Source organism: Egretta garzetta, unplaced genomic scaffold (genome assembly GCF_000687185.1).
Source record: "Egretta garzetta isolate BGI_Z169 unplaced genomic scaffold, ASM68718v1 scaffold35, whole genome shotgun sequence".
NCBI lineage: Eukaryota > Metazoa > Chordata > Aves > Pelecaniformes > Ardeidae > Egretta > Egretta garzetta.
Window position 1 is genome coordinate 1,469,460 of NW_009259730.1, and position 19,011 is coordinate 1,488,470.

The following is a 19,011-nucleotide window of genomic DNA, read 5'->3' on the forward strand; positions in this document are numbered from 1 at the left end:
TTCCTGCTGCTGCCTTCTGTGTGTTGATCCTTTTAGATCATAAGTTCTTAGGGAAATTCGGAAAAATGCATGTTTTCAGACAGTAGTTTAACACATCAAATATTCCCATCTCTCCGATCACTGTCTATTCACAGAGGTAGTTTTTAGCAGGTGCTATGGGACAAGTTATGTAGGCTGTAGTGCACTGCAGATGTGGAGCACGGCGAAAGAGAAGCTCTCCATAATGATTGATTCACATCAGCCTCGTCAAGCGGCCTTTTGCTTGGAAATAGATGCTTGTAATTATGTTGATGACATGACAGGAAAATTTTCTGCTGCTGCTGAGTTGAGTTGGTCTCTTGAGCTGGAAGCAAGAATATGTCAGCTGTGATGTTGGCTGGGACATGGATCCTTGTAAGAGCTCAAGAGACAAATTCAGGGAATATAAAAGAAGCTGTTAAGACACCTAGAAAAGTCTGTGTTACCCTTCTCAGAGTACCATTTCTCTGGAGCTTACTGTATTATACAATAAAAGCTAAAAACTTAAAAAGCAGAATTGTTCTTGCTCTCTTCCTTTATTTATGTTTAAAGTTATTTCTGTTTATTTACTCCAGGACATTTGAAATGGACCAAAGCTGAGGATATTGACATAGAAACACCAGGATCTATTCTAGTGAACACTAACCTGAGGGCTTTAATAAATAAACACACCTTTGCTTCTTTACCTCAGCATTTTCAACAATACCTCCTGCTTTTGCTTCCAGAAGTAGACAGGCAGGTAAGTAGTATCGTGCAATATTTCTTTCTTTAATGAGACTTTTTTACAGTGTGTTTGCATAGGCTGATTTGATTGACTAGGAATTGTTCCAGGAACGAATAAGAAGAACATTTCCACACTTCCTTAGGTAAAACTGTTAGATGTAGAATGACTGTAACATTTGTCTAAGCGTCAACCAGCTCCTGCTTCCCTTCTTTCTGAAAACGGTGCAGCTCCCTGATTTGTCTAAATGGAAACTGGCCAGCAGGTCTTCCAAACTTGCCAAATCTCTTAATTAGCTTTTCTACCTATGGTGTTGAAGATAAACTTCTCATCTTCAAGACTTTATTTGCGTTGAGTCTCTTTTCATCTGTGATCTTCCTGGGCCCTCTGCCAGCAGTGTCCAGGTCAATATTCGTTTTGTTAGTTTCTTCCCCTTCTCTCCTTTTACACATGCCTACATATGCATCTGCTCAGCTCCAGTGCACTGAATCCATTCATTCACACCTTTTGCAGGAAGTTCTTCTTCGGAGCTCACAGCTGTAGGTTCATATAGGTTGTTAATCAGTTCTGTTGAGGAGAATGATTTGGGGAGTAACAGGGTGGAAATAAAAGTTTAATTTCATGTTGTTTCCTACAATGTTTGGTCTTTCCTGCAGTTGTTGGTCAGATTGTAGGCCTCTTAGAGCAAGGAAAAAATCTTTCCAGCATGTCTTGCAGTTAAAACAGCAAAGAGAGCCCAAAACAATTTCATTTACGTACTTGCCTCACTTCCAGATTTAAACAGTTTTACCAGTTTCAATGGGGAATACTCATGTACTTAATTCAGACCCATTAACTTACCCAAATAGGGTATTATATTTTTTGCAGATGGTCAGTATCCCTCTTTTTATGTAATAACTAGAGAATGTAGGTCACTTAAATGAGCGATTAAAACCTGTGTCTTAAATCAGTATGTTAGATGCCATGGTTTCATTTCTTAAACTGTTAGTAGTTAGTGTCTACCACAGTACCACAGGGGAAAGCAGTGCAATATGAGGTGAAAAGAAAAAGAAAAATTGTATTGATGTACATTTACTCAGGCTCTTACCAAATTAGATTATGTTATAGACTAAAATTATGCACTTTGATAATGGAATATTTGAAAAAGAACATTAAAACCAGAGCCATAGGAGAAACAGTGTAAATGTATTTAGTCTCAAGCTCCCACAAGGCAGTCAAAGTCAGTATTGACAAATTTTAAAAGAACCTTTTTCCCTGCTGTAAAATGGATTTTAACTTAGTGCCCAGCAAATATTTTCCTGATAGTTTTTATTTTTTTTTCTCTTTCTGGTTATTTTACCAGAACAGATTAAAAAAAAATCTGCTAGGTAAAATCATGTATTCTCTCTCACCATCAAAGATCCTAGTGTTCATGAATTACATTGCAAGTGCAGGGACCTTATTTAGAAGTTTCTTACTTTAAAATTTATTTTTAAAAATGGAAGCTCTAGAACTGACAAGCCATTTACCTTCTTATCAGGGTTCTTACAACAGAGGTTTTGGCAAGAAAATCAAGAGAATATTTATTGAATTTAATCATGCCTTACTGGTTAAAAGCAACACATTTCTTTTTAATTTTTATTTCAGAAAGTGTTCACATAATGCATACATTGCAGGTGTTATTTCAAAGGACCAACACTGTTACTTCAAAAGCGAACTAATCACAAAAAAGCAGTTTTCATGAGACATTTACAGGTGTCCTTCTGTCTGTCATCTTCTCACAGTGTTCTGTGGGTTTGTGTAGCATACCATGTTTTAGCCTGCGTTGGGAAGGCAGGAGTGTCCATTCACCTCTGGAAGATTAATGGAAATGTTTGGCCTCTAAGTGTGATATTTTGAAAATTGTCTTCTGGCGGGGAGGGAAATAGTGCAGAATCCTCACTTTGCAGAGGTCGTAGTAGAGAAAGAATTGCATCCCTTTGCTTGATATCTGAGAATATCTCCTTTGCTATGCCTAAAGAGTAGCATCCCAGATACAGACTGATGAAAGCAATTCAACTGATTTTCTTTTCCTTTCCATGGCAAGTTGAAAACATGAGTGTAGCATTCAAGGATCAAGTGAGAGGGAGAGAGAATTCCAGCCAGGGAGCTCTGGCAGGAGTCTCTCACTCCAACTGGACAAGGCAAGGGCATTCAGTCTTCCTCTTTTATTTCTACTGTCTAAATCAAATGGGGCATCAGGCGAGCAAAGACGGTGTAAAACTGTTCTTTGAGCTAGCTGCCCAACTCTGAGGGTTCAGTTTCATGGTTTTATATTGTTCTGTTCTTGTTTCGCCTGAATTCCTACTCCTGCTCTTCTGGTTCTGAAGTGTTTCCTGCCTGTGTGCCGCGCTGCAGTTGGCTGCCGCTGTCTTCCCCAGAGAAAGCTGCATTTCTGTGTTGTCATGTGGATATAGTATGTGAAGTACTATAATGAATGGCACTATAAAAATGTAATAGAGTTATGCTATTTGTGTATATATAGTGATCTGTGAAATAAATTACTAATGAAGTGCAGTCTCATTTAGGCTTTATTACTGCTCCACATAGAAAAACCCTATGATGAATGATCCTTTGTCATTTCTGTCATAAACACCATTTTTCTGGGCGGCATAACTCCTCCTCCTTAAGTCGTACTGAGCTGAAACTTGTCATGCATATGTCAGTTTGAATAAGCATTTTTAGAAACCATTAGTTAAGGGAGTTGAGGTTTTCTTTTTTTCTGTGCAAGTGTTTATTATAAATAAATGACTTCTCTTTTAACCCTGGTTAGTCTAATATGTTCAAAAAAAGTTCAGGGCTAAGTCAAGAGCTTCATGGGATGTGTTTCCTGATTTTTCTCTTTATTTTCAAGTTTCACGGTTGCTATCAGGGAGCCATGGGAGCCCATGGAACAAAGGGCCTTAGGAAAGATGTCCCAGAATGGAAGAAGTTGAGAACAAATCTGCTGATGTTGGTGCTGTCTTTTTTGCTACTCCAGCTAGACTTTCGACAAAGCAGAAATGTAGGATCATTGCCTTTTTTTTCCCCTTAGGAAAAAATAAATTGTATCATCAGTTATTCACGCTTTTGTATGTTAGTTTAAATTCTATTTCAGTGGCAATGAGGCCTGTGTGTAATTTTCTGTATTCAAAATGCCTGTAAAAGAAATTGGAGCAAGTTAGCAGTTATGGTAGATATGTTTTATCAAGGATTTTATTTGCTTTCATTCAGGTTCAGAGTGAAATAGTATGTGGAAATTGTTCAAAGAAGCAGCCATGACCCAGACTTGTCTCTTTATCAGACTGCTCCAAAATGTTGCATCGCTGGATACTGGGAACCTCATGTCTGAAATTTAAACATCCATATTTTCAGCTCTTTGTTAATCTATATGGACTCAAAGGCTCAAAAAACCGTAAAGCTCAGCTGATAGATAAGCCTGTTGGGTGATCCCCCAGGAGACCTAGATGGCTGAGCTGGCAATAAAGAAAACATGTAGGTATAGAAACTGTATGGAAAACAAAGTCTCTGCATAAAAGATTTCAGTTGTCACAAATCCCAGCAAAGTATTTTCCTTTTCAGCTCTAATTAGAACATTCTACAGCTGGAGAACAATGGAATTTTCATCAAAGAAATGCCTGCTTCTAATATTAATACATCAAGCTGATAATTACATGTAACAGAAGCTTTCCTGACCACCTCTCAGCAAATACTCATCTTCAAAGCAGGAAGTTTCTCTCTGTATCTAGATTGCTATACTGCATCAGTGCCTCTTTAAATATTAATTAAACAACGTGTGTTGTGCAAGGATGAGTAACAGGTCTGCATGACAGGTTGCTGAAAAGGAATGGCAGCTGGCAATATCTTGTCTACACTAGCTTTCCTTGTTGCTGCTACTGGGGAGTCAAATTCCTGCTATTAACACTGGGGTATGAGAAAAAGAAAGGGAAATATGCCCATGTAAGCTTCCAAGAAGAGAAGTGCTGCCTCATCTGAATAGTAGCAGAAAGCTTAAGAGATTTTACTCATCCTTAGAGAGCTAAACAAAATGTTCTTTCCTGAATGCTCTGAAAAAACATGTCTTTCCAGACTCTACAAATGCTTAACAACTTTCTGATCTTTGAGAATTTAAATCCTTGTCCTGTATTTTCTCTTCTGGTAATACTGAGTTCTTCTGAGCCTCTTGTGGTTTGCACCTGCCCTGCCCTTTCACATAGGATGGGAATTTTCTCTTGCAAAAACACCCACAAAGTATCTCAAAGCCCCCTCAGAACTGTGTGTTAGGTTGCAGTGCCTTTTCATCTGACCAAACCTCCTCACAAAGAGCACTTAAAGCAGTAGAGAATATCCCAGTAAAAATTACATCTTGTCTTAGCTTTACTCGTTTTATGAAAGAAATTTAGCAATCTTTTATTTTCTGAATCAAATCTACAGTTTATAGATAGTCAAGGTAGTTACTTAAATTCAGAATTCTAAACTTTTTTTTTTTTAAGGAAATACTTAAGCCATGTAGTATTGCATGTGAATATTTCAGGTTTATAGTAAGCCAATCTACTAAAAAGAAAAACATGACAAAATACAAATCAAAAGATTCTAAAATGGGTCGAAACCCACCTTAATCTCTTTCTTTTAATTTCTAAATCAGTGAATCCCGAAATAATAATTGCCTCTTGGGTCAGTGCCAGCAGTGTTGCTATGTAATAACATTACAGCATCCTGTCATTTTAAGGTCAGTGGAGGTTTCTGTCTTTCTGTCTTGGCCTGCTCAATACAGGTTGATGCTGGCACTTCCAGGCTGATTGTATCACCTTGCAAAGATTCCCTCCCACCTTGCATTGAAAAAAGGCATGGGTTGATGTCAGTTAGTGATTTTCTATGTTCTGTTTGAAACAGTTAGAAGTAATTTTGGGGAGGTTATCTACAGAATTCCATTTCAAAACCTCTTTGCTTTCATATAGTATGAATCAGCTTATTATCTGTTCCTACCATCTGAGCAAAGATAACAAAAGGAAACCGTTGGTTTTGATGTGCACAAATTACTCCTACTCCCAAGCGCATCAGTTTGAGTTCTGCAGTGGAGAGTGGGTAACGAATAATACACAAAATTCTTACACTTGTAAAAGACATGGAGAATGGTCTGGCATCTGCCATTCTGACACTTAGTGTTTATCTTAGTCTTTGCAATCAAAAGAATAATCTAAATACTGTTCAGTATATATTTTACCATATATTAACTTTATATTAAAAGAGAGTAGGCAAAGCTTTATTTTCACAGTTCCTTCTTTGTAGCAGTGTAACCATCTTCCTGTTTGCTTTCTTCATCAGTACTTGAGGATTATCTTTGCCATTGGACTTTTCCAGCATTCTCTTTGTAAGACATCAAACTGCAGAAATTAGTCCTGTGTGTATTATTTGCTGCCAGGTTTGGTTTACATTTCTTTCCATAGAGTTACTGTGTAGTAGTAGCTAAATGGTTACCTTATCTTACTTAGCTGCCTTTTCTGCTAACACTGCAACCTTTTAGCTGTCCTTTTCAATTCTCTATCATCAGTAGCTTTCAAATATTTATTATTATGTTCTGTTAAATGTTTGAGTTTTACACTGAAGTAGTTTTAGGGTTATGACAGAAGCACTTAATTCAGAGGACAACATTTGTGATAGAAGGTTAAATGTAACATGTCTTCTGCACCTAAGCATATTTAAAAAGCTGTTAAATTGGCACCCCTGTGTGTGTAGTAATTGAAGGTCGTTTTATGTCACATTTCTCCCTTTAACTGACATTTTTTCTTTTGTTTTATTGGTTAATGTGCATAGCATGGTGTTGTTGTAATGCGCTTTATTTGTACAGCTTTATTAGGGTAGTTTTAATGTAGGTATCCAATATACCAGATGGATGAAGAAATTCCAAAGCATTTAAGCTGCCTTTTCAATACGATTCTGGGTCTCTGATTCCTGAGCTCAGCTAGCCAGGGGTGTTCAGAGAGGTTACTACCCCCGGCTGGCCCCTCTGTCCTTGTGCTGCACGTTAATACCTTTTTTACCAAACGCAGCTGTATGGATGGTGTATCTGCATATTTCACAGTCATATATTAACAAAAACCACCAGTTTCACTTTACATGAGTTGAAGGCTGAAGGATTTTACTTCAAAATCCCTGTTGGGCTGAGCTACAGGAATACTGTTTTAGCTTCCTTAGTGCAGTCCAGTAAGGCTCAATGCAATTGCATTGCAGTTTGGCTGCTCTGATTGGAGTGGTAGTGGAATTTGTGTTTGCTTGCTTGCTTGCTTGCAATCCTTAGAGGTCCTCCTCAATATCAGTACTTCTACATATGTGAATAGGAAGCTTTACATTTTTTATTAAGTGTCATGTTTTTGCATTTCTGCAGGCTTGGTCACTGTATTTCAGAAGTGTGATTCAGTGTTTTCCACCATGCTGCATCCATGTTGTGGAAGTTCTTATTTCATTTCTAAAGCCCTAGCTACAAGCTCTTGCCACACTTACAGCACGTCTCGCCTTTACGAACAAGCTTTGCAGAGGTGTTAGCAGAACTATTGTAGTTGCTTGTCTGTAGCAAGGCTCAACTCAATTAGAACATCTGTTAGGACACAGCAGTGGTGCTGTGCCTGCTGAAAGCAGAAAATACAAGAGCCACAGCTGTGTCTGCAGCATCCTTTTCCGTAAGTCCTTCTGGCATGTGAGGGGCCCTGCACTCATGGTTGTTCTCCTGATGCAAACTAGTGTATCTCCTTCCCTCCAAACAAATTTTGTAAAGTACAGTGCACAGCTGTTAGTGCTTAGAAAAAAAAAAAAAGAGGACCTTGTATGCAGTACCAGTTCCATTCCCATTTGACAGAATTATTAGTATTTTAAGAAGAGAAAAGAATTGATAAAACACCTCCCTTCCAGTGGGAAAGTGTTTGTACAAGTGCCTTTTTAAAAGACTTTGCGCTAGGAGCTCTGTTATGAGAGTATAACTAATATGTGGACATAAATGGTAACATATATGGACACAAGGAACTGGCATTACGTGGCTATTAAGGATGCATTTGCACTACTTCAGTGTGTAATGTTTCAACTGTTCCTTCCTTGCAAAGTGCTAATAATTAAGTGATATGAGTTGGTCTGCAGTGCCTCCAGTGTTGCCACTGTAGGACTGCACTGGAATTAAATGGAGAACAGAACGTTCCTTGCAGTTCTGAATTTGAAGACAGCCAAGGACTTGAAACAGGGTATTGCATGCAGGTGCAGTGAAAAGAAGAGCAAGCAGAAGTGATCCATCCATACTTCTGCCACAGTCTCTCTCCCTCTCTTCACGCTTCCTTTCTCCCTCTACCCCTCTCCCTTCTACCTCTCTCCTTCCTCCCTCCCCCCCTTCTATTTCCCCCTCTTCCCCTGCCCCTTTTCAATATATTTGTTTTGCTTAAATGAAAAAGGGAAAAAGAGGTTGAGGGGTTTTTTCCTAATTATTTCGTAACATTGCTATTCTTTGTCTTTGAATGATTTTAACTCAGATTTCCTTTAGCTTGTTCCCTCTTATGTTAAGGACATGGAGCCAATTTTTTTGCATAGAAGGGCAATGTTCTCTAATGCCTAGAAAAAAGGGATTGGATGCAGGGTTTTCATTTATGACACTCATCAAAAATTACTAATTTTAGATGTTTACGTGTAACATCCCCCACCTTCTGCTTCTCGGGGTCAAAGGCATGTATCTTTTTATTTTTATCAAAAGCTAGATTAATAGATGCTGGCTGTTTACATCTCTTTTTCTGCACCTTCCCCAACATATGAGCATTGTTGGATAATTTAATAATGTTCTACATTCTCAAAGTCTCCAAGTATCTTTTCTTAAACAAGTTTCATACATGCTTGCCTTGATTACAATCTATATATGTTTTTCTATTTTACCTTTTTTTTCCAAGCTGATGTGCCTCTTCTAGTACCTTTATAAATGCTTGCTGTTTGTTGCATGTTCTGACATGCTTGGGATTGGAACTTGTATGATGGATGTAATAGAAAAATAAATTTTAATTGTCATTTCTATAATTTGAATTTTGAATGCAGTTAGAAGGTACTGTTTGCTGCATATGCTGGTTTTCCTTATATTTTACTTGGGGTTTGCTTCATTTTAAAACATACTTTATCTTTTCATTTTGCCAGATTTATTATTCTCCTTAAATTCTTCATTTAATTTCTTGCATCTGAGCTCAACCAGATTGGATTCTATTGTCTTTTTTGACACTACAGTGTATTGGAATGAATATAGCTATCCCACTTGTCTTCTTGATTTAGACAAGGTCTAAATTAACAAGTCACATTTCATTTTGAAAACATATGTTTGCAATTCTTCAGTCTTACTCGGCATATTTCCCATTTTTGTGAAGATGGAAAAGGTCTTTGTTTCTTTCTTTAAAAGACTGTTCTTCCTTTTCTCCTCTTGTCTGAAACAATTCCTATATTGCTATACTAGGAGATGTTTTCTTTTTTGTCCTTTGATGTTTTACTTCTAAGTTTAGTCTGGTTATTTTTTAAGGGACTAAAGTAATATTCAGAATTACTTTCACCATCTGTCTTCAGAATCTGTCTTTTCAATTTGTATTCGAGGACAAACTTATGTCAATGATCAGTTGGGAATGATGAGAGTTTTTCTTACAAGGATTGATAACTTCATAATCAGGACTAAATAAAATTTAGCTGTATTCTGGACCAGGTTATACTCTATTGTGAAAAGGTGAGACCAATGGAAGAGAGATTACATGGAGTGAATGTTAGCACTCAAGTTGTATTACATCAGAACTGCTGAGAGAGACATAGTGTAAGCTGCTGTCTTTCCATGTCGCCTACCTAAAACATGAAGTTGGGGTGGCTGAGTTGTTCTGGGAGCAGCTCTTAAGTCAGATCCATGTATTGCTGTCTGCTGTATTCCTTTGTCTTGGATATATCTGTCTTATCATTCATATGCTTCTCAGCTTTACTACAACTGTTTTGTGGTCACAACAGCAAAAAGGTCCTGACAGTTGCATCTTGTCAGAAGTAATTTTCTTATACTCTTGTTCACCTGTAAACTCAGAACCTCTTCCATTGTTGGCTTTAAATACATGGAAACCGTTTTAAGAAAGGATAGATTTTTCTTCAAAGTCATAGCACTGTGTGCAAATGCGTACATCTATTTTTGTGTTTGAGATGAGCCTCTAAGTGTTCCTTATCTTCAGGCAAAGAAACAGTTGCTATCCTTTTGTCTGTGTTTTTTGGCAAGCCCTGTCTGTTTTTGTAAGTGTTCTGTAGCTTCCAACTGCATTTCTTCTTCCATATTCCTACCATCTGTGTCCTCAAGACCTGAAATCATCAATGTTTTGTATTAAACTTGGTAATCACCAACTCCTTTACTATTCATGCCCCTCCTTTTTTTTTGCTCCCCTCCAATATTATACTGTGCCTTTCCATGTTTCTCTTTCATTTTTTTATGTGTATCAAAACCATTAATGAAAATTTGCTTCTCTTGAGAAAAGACAGTCTGAAGGGGAGCAGCATATGTGTATGGAGCTCTTCTGCAGGGTAGATTACAGTCTGGTTCAGCTCTTAGGGGTCAGGGTCAGAGTAGAGGCAAGTGGCATGGACATTATCGTGATGGGATTTTGCTAGACCATCCACACTAACATCCTTATCAGCACTGATAAGGTCACACCTAGAATACTTTGTCCAGTTCTAGGCTCCCCAGTAGAGAGAGATGGAGTTAATGGAGACTACAGTGAAGGGCCACTGAGAGGATTAATGGACTGGAGCATCTCTCATATGAGGAAAGGCCTTTGAGAACCTAGAGAAGAGAAGGGTCGGGGGGAGTCTTACCAATGTATATAAATACCTGAAGGAAGGGTGTGATGGGACCAGAGGCAATGGGCACAAACCAAGAGACAGGAGGTTCAGTATGAACATAAAGTAAAACTTTGTTTAGTGAGGGCACAGGTTGCCTAGACAGGTGTAGATTCTCCATCCTTGGAGATACTCAGAAGCCATCTGGAGATGGTTTTTGGCAATTGGCTCTAGGTGACCCTGCTTGACCAGGGGGTTTGGACAAGATGATCACCTCCAGACATCCCTTCTAACCTCAGCTATTCTTCAATAGGGTAAGGAACTGGATAAACTCTTCTTTAAATAACCTGAGGAAGTCTGTATCACAGAACTGGTTCTTATGGGGACTTTAACCTCCCTGTCATCCCTAGAAGGGCAACACAATGGAATTCAAACAGGAGGATTTCTGGAGGGTGTCAAGATACTTCTTGACTCCAGTAATGGAGTAGGTAACCGAGGGTGATGCACAGGTGGATTTGCTGTTCAGTAGCATAGAACAGCTGGTTGGGGCTATAATAATAAATGACCATGCTAGCCGTAGCTATAGTATGAAGTGGAGTTCAAGATCCTGAGGGGAGCGAAGAACAAGTAGTAGTAGACTGAACAAAGAAAATTTGGGACTGTTGCTGAATGGGGTGTGTGATTTAATGACTATGAACACATACACAGCTGACATAATGCCTTCTTTGCCTCCATTTTCACCAACAAAATCTCCCAGGCCTCTGAGCTTTGCAAAAGCATTCAAAGAGGAGAACTGTCAGCAGCAGATAAGGACAAAGTCAAGATCACTTGCAAGAACTTGATCCATAGAAATCCATGGGACACAACAGACTGCCTCCAAGAGTGCTGGGAGGGCTGGGTAATGTCTTTGCAAGGCCACTATCTATCATCTCTGAAAGGTCCTGGAGATCAGGGAAGGTCCCCCAGTGACTTGAGAAAGAAAATATTGCACCCATCTTCAAAAAAGGCCAAGAGAACCCTGGAGTCTTGGTAGGCAGGAATTTAAATAAGAGCCAGCATTGCACCCTGTCAGTAAAGAAGGCTGACAGTATCCTGGGCTGAATGAGCATGACCACAGCCAGCAGATCAAGAAAAGTGATCACATACCCTTTCTTTCCAGAAAGACGTTGACACACTGGAGCAAGTCCAGTCGAGGACTACCAAGATGGTTAAGGGGCTGTAGCACAGGAGAGCTGGATTTGTTCATACAGAAGAGGAGGCTGTGACGGGATCTCATGGCAGTTCGCAGCTAGCTAATGAGAGGTTGTAGAGAAGACAAAGCTCTTCTTGGAGGCACACAGTAATAGCATTAGAGGCGATGGAAACTAGCTGGAACATGTGAAATTCTGATTTGATTATCAGGAAAAATATTTTCACAGCAAGAATGGTTAAGCACTGGAAGAGGTTGTCCAGAGCGGCTGTGGAAGCTCTCTTCTGGGAGATACTCTGAACTCCAGTGGGCAAGGCCCTAAACAAGCTGCTGTTAAGTGGAATGGCTTTGAAAACTTCATGACCTCTGGAGTTCAGGCCCAACCCAGATGATTCTATGCATGAATCTGTAGGTGGTATCTACTGCTTTTTCCTCAGACCTATCAGAGAAAGCATTTAGATGGATGTCATCATTTCTTCTTGAAGGCTCCATCCTGGCTGGTGCTCATTTCTTTGTAATCTTCTGGGTTCTTTGTTGCATTATCTCCCTTTTTTTTTCCCCAGGATTTGAAATCTGTATGTGTGAAAAGCTGGAGAAGGTACAAACACAGCATGTTAGCTGTTCAGTAATGGGCTAGCTCTTCAATGTGATTTAAAATTATTTGTTAGTGTTCTTGTTTTCCTTTGTAAGTATATCTCATTTTTTTGCCTGGCCTTTGATTTTTATCCCCATCTGAAGTGTATTATTATAGTTTAATAACACAGCCAGGTTAGTACTTTCAATATGGTTCTTTCTTGTCTTGGAGATTAATGAAAAGCTTGTGCGAATTTACAGAATTCTTAATTTCTTGAATGAAGCTTGTGCAGCTACTAATCTAATAATGCATAGGAGTCCAGTGGTTTTATTTTTCTATTCGCTGTGTGGCAGTTTGCATTCACGATGTTTTTGTTTTGCTGTTCTCAACCTCCCTGTTGAGGCCCCTCACACGTTTTTTTTTCAGGGCCTGGTAGTGATATTGCTTTATCCCCATATAGTTCCTTTCTCTGTATCTCCAGGCTCTGCTTCCCTGCCAGTTTGGAGGGAAATACGAATTATCTATCACACCTACAGGTACTTCCTGTGGACTTTTGAGCTCTGTCTTTTTGTGGCTGTTTCCCTTACCATGTGAGGTTTACCCAAAACTTCAGACATAATCCAATATTAAGGAGTTCTATAGTAAAGCAGTTTAAGCTAGACACTGAAGTGTAATGGTGGCAGCGGGGCATTAGTGTCAGAAAGCATACACTGTTTTGCACTAGAAATAATTATGTGGGTTATTCCATTGCTAATTTCCAAATCAGATTCAAAAAGAAGATACGGTCATGATTATAGACAGCTCAGCAGAAACATCTGTTCAGTCAACCTTTAAGCAATAACAACAGGGAGGCCGCACTAGAGAAAATACTCTTTCATTAAATAAATTGTATTAAGACATCATCTTGGATATCAAGCATGGCCAGTTCAATTCAGAAGCTGGGGAAAGAATCCAGAGAAGGGCACCAAAATTTACATGAGCCATAAAAAAAAAATTCTAAAGAAAAATTACTGGATTTGAGCTTTTTAATCTACCAGAACAAAATTAAATGTGAAGAGCGGCAACTTTAATAACAATCAAGTGCTGTATTTCATACAGTAGGCAACTAACCCATGGAAGTCTTTTGCATACTAGAAGTTAGCATTGATTGCTGGCAGAGTTTAACTGATATAAATAGAAGATGGTGGATGAATATATATGAGTAGTAGCCACGGTTATATCAAATGGATTGAAATATTTGTGGAAAATAAAAATCCCCTTTTTCAGTCTTATGCCAGCTAAGCTAAACAGAAATAGAATTTTTTTGACAGCTTTCCTAGTAATTGGCTATTATGTGATCTTTCATAGGCTGTATCAATATGATCCATTCCTTGCAATTACCAAGGGTTAGTTCAACCTCTGATTTTATCTGATACTGTTACCACTCACATATTTCTAACTGCTGAAAAATACGTCTTTGCTTAACATTGAGTTCTGTAGCAGAAACGCTGTCTTCAGAAATGCAGCCATTGTTTAACAGAACTTACAGAATTTTTGTGACAACTACAGCTGCTTCTCCTCTCTTACCCAAGCACATTCACACTAATTCTCTATTATAGACTTGCCAACTGTTAGAGCATCCTTTTAGTTTGCTCCCATTTATCACAATATCTTTGAATGGTAGTTGTATGAGTGGTAAAATGACTTTTAGGTAGGTAATGGCATACTTGAACAGTCAGCAGTATTCTAGAGGAAAAGGAGAAACTTCCTCAATGATTTTCATACTAGAGATACATGCAAGTTCACTTGGAAGTATTTTACAGATGGATAAAGTTAAGTTTTATAATTGCCAGCTATTACTTGATGGGGAGAGCTCTAGCTGTGGAGAACTCCTTGACATAATTGGTTCCAAAATCATTAGCCAAAGTAATGAACAGGAGAATCATTGTTTGCACTATTATATAGGATTTAGGCTGATATAAGTGCAAGCAGATCTTGTTAAGAGTTTATGAAGACTGTGTAAGTCAGAAATGAAACAGTGCAGAGACTGACCAGAGCACATAAAGTAATAAGTTCTGTTCCCCTTTTTAGTGCTTCTCTATTTTGAGGTGGTAGCATTTTTTTCTAGAAAGCATTGGTATGGACAAAGTATATGGCCTTATAATACTACTCTCTGCAGCCATTCTATGTATTTCCAAGTGATAATTTCTGGCTCTTGGGCTTAAAGAGAAGTCTGTTCTACAGGGATGCCACGCTCAGCCTCAAGAACAGAAGGTATCTAACTTGGCTTTTAATATGCCTCAAGTTATCAAGGGCTGGCAAAGGAGTTGTTGATGAGTGACTAAGGCTCCTTCCAGTCATTTTGAAGCATAATTGTGGTGGCTGATATGATGGATTTGTGTTTGAGAAAGATGGTTCCAGAAACTGAGAGAGTGTGTCCACAATACAAGCAGAGCCAGAAGGCAGTGCAATGCTCCATGCTATGACATCCATTCAAGATGTTTTGGAACTAATTGCAGTCTAAGGTTTAAATCGCCTACAGGCAAAGCTAAGCCATTATCTTAGGAAATCGCAGCGTTTCTGAAGGTCATTCTGCCCAAATGCATGGTCATTTCAGATATGAATCATGACCTGTGGCCAGTTAGTCTACATTGCATAGAGTAACTCCCTTGGAAGGGCATTAAGAGGCCAGAGGCCTTGAAGGCAGAATGCAAGGACGGACTTAAGCACCTTTCTTTAAAAAAAGGAGGTTGGCAATTGGTCAGAAGAGCAATGCATGCAGGAGCGCTTTTAGTTTTCTTTTTAATGATGATGTGATAGATGGCAATTTGATGTACTGTACTTTAGCTTTTAAACTGTGAAACACTCTGTTACTAATTTCTTTTTAAATTTCTTTAGCATCTTTTATATCTAGACATAGAAAATATGCAAAGAAAGGACAATTTATCTCGTCTTCTCTACACTAAGGCAGAATCAACAATGTCTGTTTTTCATGATAGATATTGTCTAAAAGGTTTTTTGGCTGTTCAGTGATGGAGAATTCACAGTGTCTCCAAATAAGTCTAGTGCTTCATTGTTTCCACTATTAGAAAGTTTTCTCCCCAGTGTCTAATCTGAACCTCTCTCGCTGCAATTCTATTATTCTTTGTTCAGTTAGGCGTCTATGTGGAGACCACGGAGATTACTGTGTTCATTTTGCAATAGCCTTCAACATGAAGGTGGTAACCCATTCCCCATCTCTCTGTTTTGTTTTTTTTTTTTTTTTGAGAAGCAGCCCTTATTAATGCAGTCTTTGTAGATCTAGGACCTTAAATCTGTGCTCAGCCTCATTTCTCACCTTCAGACTTTACCAGTTCTGAATTGCAATAATCAAAATTGAACTTACTACTCCAGCTCAAGTGATAAGTAACACCACAAAGAGCAGACGTGATTTCTGTGTTTTTACACAGTATTCCCATTTATAACTTCCAGTGTTGTGCTCACCTTCTTTGCAACTTTATAGCAAGGTTGACTTACATTCAGTTTGTGATCAGCCCATGTGTTCATAAGCCACAAATACTTTTCTGCAGAAGCATTGCATAGCCACTTAGTTTCATTTTTTATTTCTGTAGTTTTATATTACTACAAGAGTCTGAAACATTGTATTTGCCACTATTGCAATGCCCTACTTATCCCTATTGTTTCCAAACTAATTCTCAAGTCCATCAAGAGAATTCTGAATTTCAGCTGTAGATTTCAGTGTACTCAGTCCCTCTCTGACTGACATTATTTGCCAATTCCTTCCATTTTTTTTTATCATGCCCCTGAAATACAGCCTCCCAGTTGATAATAAATAAACTATAGTTCCCTCAGTAAAGAGTTCTGAGTAGTTCTGAATTCTGTAGCCACCTAATTACAATTTATGTATCCTAGCTTTGCTTAAGAAAATGTCACGTGACACAGCATTGTTAAAATCAAGATATAAAACTTGTGCTGTTTTGCTTCTATCACAAGGCCTTTTATGCTGTCAGAAAGAAAACAGAGTGACTTGACGTGACCTATTCTTGACAAATCCATGTTGGCTGTTGCTCAACTCCTTGTTAACTTCCAGGCAGTTGTGTATAGTGTAATATCTTGTGCTTTAATCATTGCACATATTCTCCAGAGCTTGAAGACAGGGAAAGCAAGCAAGATATTTAAACATAGGCTTCTTGTGTCAATTGGGATGCGCTGCGGTATGTAGTCTAGTACCCAACTTCTTCAAAAGGTTGTAGGTCCCCTGTAGGTTCTGGATTGTATTTGCCCAGAATGTGCCCATATGAACTGTCATGGTTTAACCCTAGCCAGCAACTAAGCATGACACAGCCACTGGCTCACTCCTCCCCTACCCTGGTGGGATGGTGGGGAGAATCTGAAAAGTGCAAGTAAGAGAACTCGTGGGTTAAGATAAGAACAGTTTAACAACAGAAATAGAATAAAGTAAAATAGCAGTAGCAGTAACAGTAACAGTAATGCTATTAATAATAATAATATACAAAGTAAGTGATGCACAATGCAACTGCTCACCACCCGCCGACCGATGTCCAGCCAGTCCCCGAGCAGCAATCACTGCCCCCCAGCCAACTCCCCCCAGCTTATATACTGAGCATGATGTCCTATGGTCTGGGATAGCCCTTTGGCCAGTTGGGGTCAGCTGTCCTGGCTGTGCCCCCTCCCAGTTCCTTGTGCACCTGGCAGAGCAGGGGAGGCGGAAAAGTCCTTGACTGGTGTAAGCCCTGCTTAGCACCAACTAAACCATCAGTGTGTTATCAACATTCTTCTCATATTAAATCCAAAACACAGCACTCTGCCAGCTACTAGGAAGAAAATTAGCTATCCCAGCTGAAACCAGGACATGAGTATCTTAGGACACGCTAGGGCATCTCAAACAAGAATCATTTGTCTGTGTGTAGGCCATAGAGTTCTTCTGAAGCTGGCTTCATCTAGAAGTCCTTACCTGTGCTTATCCCCTTCTTTAAACACAGATGATACATACGTGCTGTATACATATAGCTAGCACATATAATTTTGCAGCTATCCTCTTCACTGCTCCGAGATCCATCTTTTTACAGTTATGAAATAGATTCATAACTGGGCATTTAACAGGCTGGTCTATCAAGCCTGATGATTTGAATGCATTTGAGCAATATTTATTCACATCCTTGCTTGCTGAAGGGTGAGATCTCACCCTTTTGCCTTTTGTTGCAGGTATTAATTGTGTTAAGCACCTCAATGCAGCAGATTTATGGTGAAGATAGGTGCAAAGAAGGCAGTATGAACATGAGCTTTGTCTCCGTATCCCTGTAGTTTTTTGCCTGTGTTGCACAGTGGACTAACTTTTTCTTTCATTATCTTCTTGTTCCTAATGTACTTACGGAATTATTTCTTCTGGAGTTTGATGTGTCCCTTGCCAACTGTGTCTAATTTTGGCCCATTATACCATGTTCTGCTGTGATATTCTTGCTTAGTAAGTTGACCTCATTTCCATTCCCCGCATGCTGTGAGATCAACAGTGAGGGCCTAAGTAAGACAATGTGGTCTCATTGTACAATCCCCATTATTCCTTTGCAGGAGGCTTTGCACTCTGTGTGGTCAGTATTGTTTATTTAAAGAACTGTGAGGTTTCTTTAACTCCTTTTTCACTAGCATCACATTCTTGAGGATTCTTCCAACTAATTTGCATTTATGAAAATATGCCTACTTGAAACACAGGGGTTTTATTCTGTTGTCATTTCTTTTTTTTTTCCCAAACAAGCTTTAGTCTTTTATATTACTACCAGTCATATGAATTATCAGATCTCCATTTTGCCAATTAAGTCGAGATGTTGATTGTCAACTGAATCTTCCAAGTCCTTCTGCCTACCATTTGTAGTTCTTGCATTGGTGTTCAACCATCAAAGACTGAGATAAATGTAATGCTTTCATCTCATTGGCCCCTTCTTTAACCTCTCCTTTTATAAATAAACTTGTTTTGGCAGTGGTCCACAGAACAGTATTTTACTTTATTTGCTTTGCCCGTACTATTGGGCCATGCATATAAATACAGCACTCAAATTTTGGAGAAATTAGCAAGTCTGTCTTTACAGCACTTTCCTTTCCTCTATGAGGGCTCTTTTCCATCATTGTTTGCCTATTGCCATATACCTAAACCTTCTTGGGGCATCTCCCCACAGGTGAAGATGCCAAAGCCGTTCTGCCTATAGCACCTATTAAACCATGACTTCATTACCAGTATATGTCTGTTGCTGCTGATAAAAATACCGACAGATGTTTTGGTTCCATGATGAGTCCTAGAGCCTCCTTGTCACTTCTGATCTGCTCAGTCTCATTTCTGGCTGTAATGTTATAGTGAAGGTAGATCGATATCAAAGTTTAATAACCAGTGAAATGGGTAGATTTTGCAGGCATCATACCCACCAAGACCTTCATGAGGTTCATGAGATGGTTTCTGTTATCCTCATTGCCCTTCATTCCCCCCTTGGAATCCCCTTTCGAGGTGGTGAACCTCTTGGACACAGGAAATACTGGCTTTTCTTAATCTGTTCTTGGGATTGGTTTCTGTCTTTTTCCACAGCAGGTTCTAATTTTGGGATTACCTTTCTCTGTATATAAAGATCATCATATGAAGTTTTAGAGGGTTTAGCATAGAGAGAGCCTTTTATTCTCTGGTGGTATGCTCAGGTGCATTGTGCTGTTATATCTGAATTC

At 38.9% G+C, this 19,011-nt stretch overlaps 1 protein-coding gene across 1 annotated transcript in view; it reads left to right on the forward strand.

Moving 5' to 3' along the window:
• ASXL3 (ASXL transcriptional regulator 3) overlaps positions 1-19,011 on the forward strand; it is a 159,512-nt gene that overhangs the window by 119,517 nt on the left and 20,984 nt on the right. Inside the window, exon 9 of the mRNA XM_035894956.1 lies at positions 594-757. Within this exon, the coding sequence (XP_035750849.1) occupies positions 594-757 (164 nt within the window). The remainder of the gene's footprint in view (positions 1-593; positions 758-19,011) is intronic.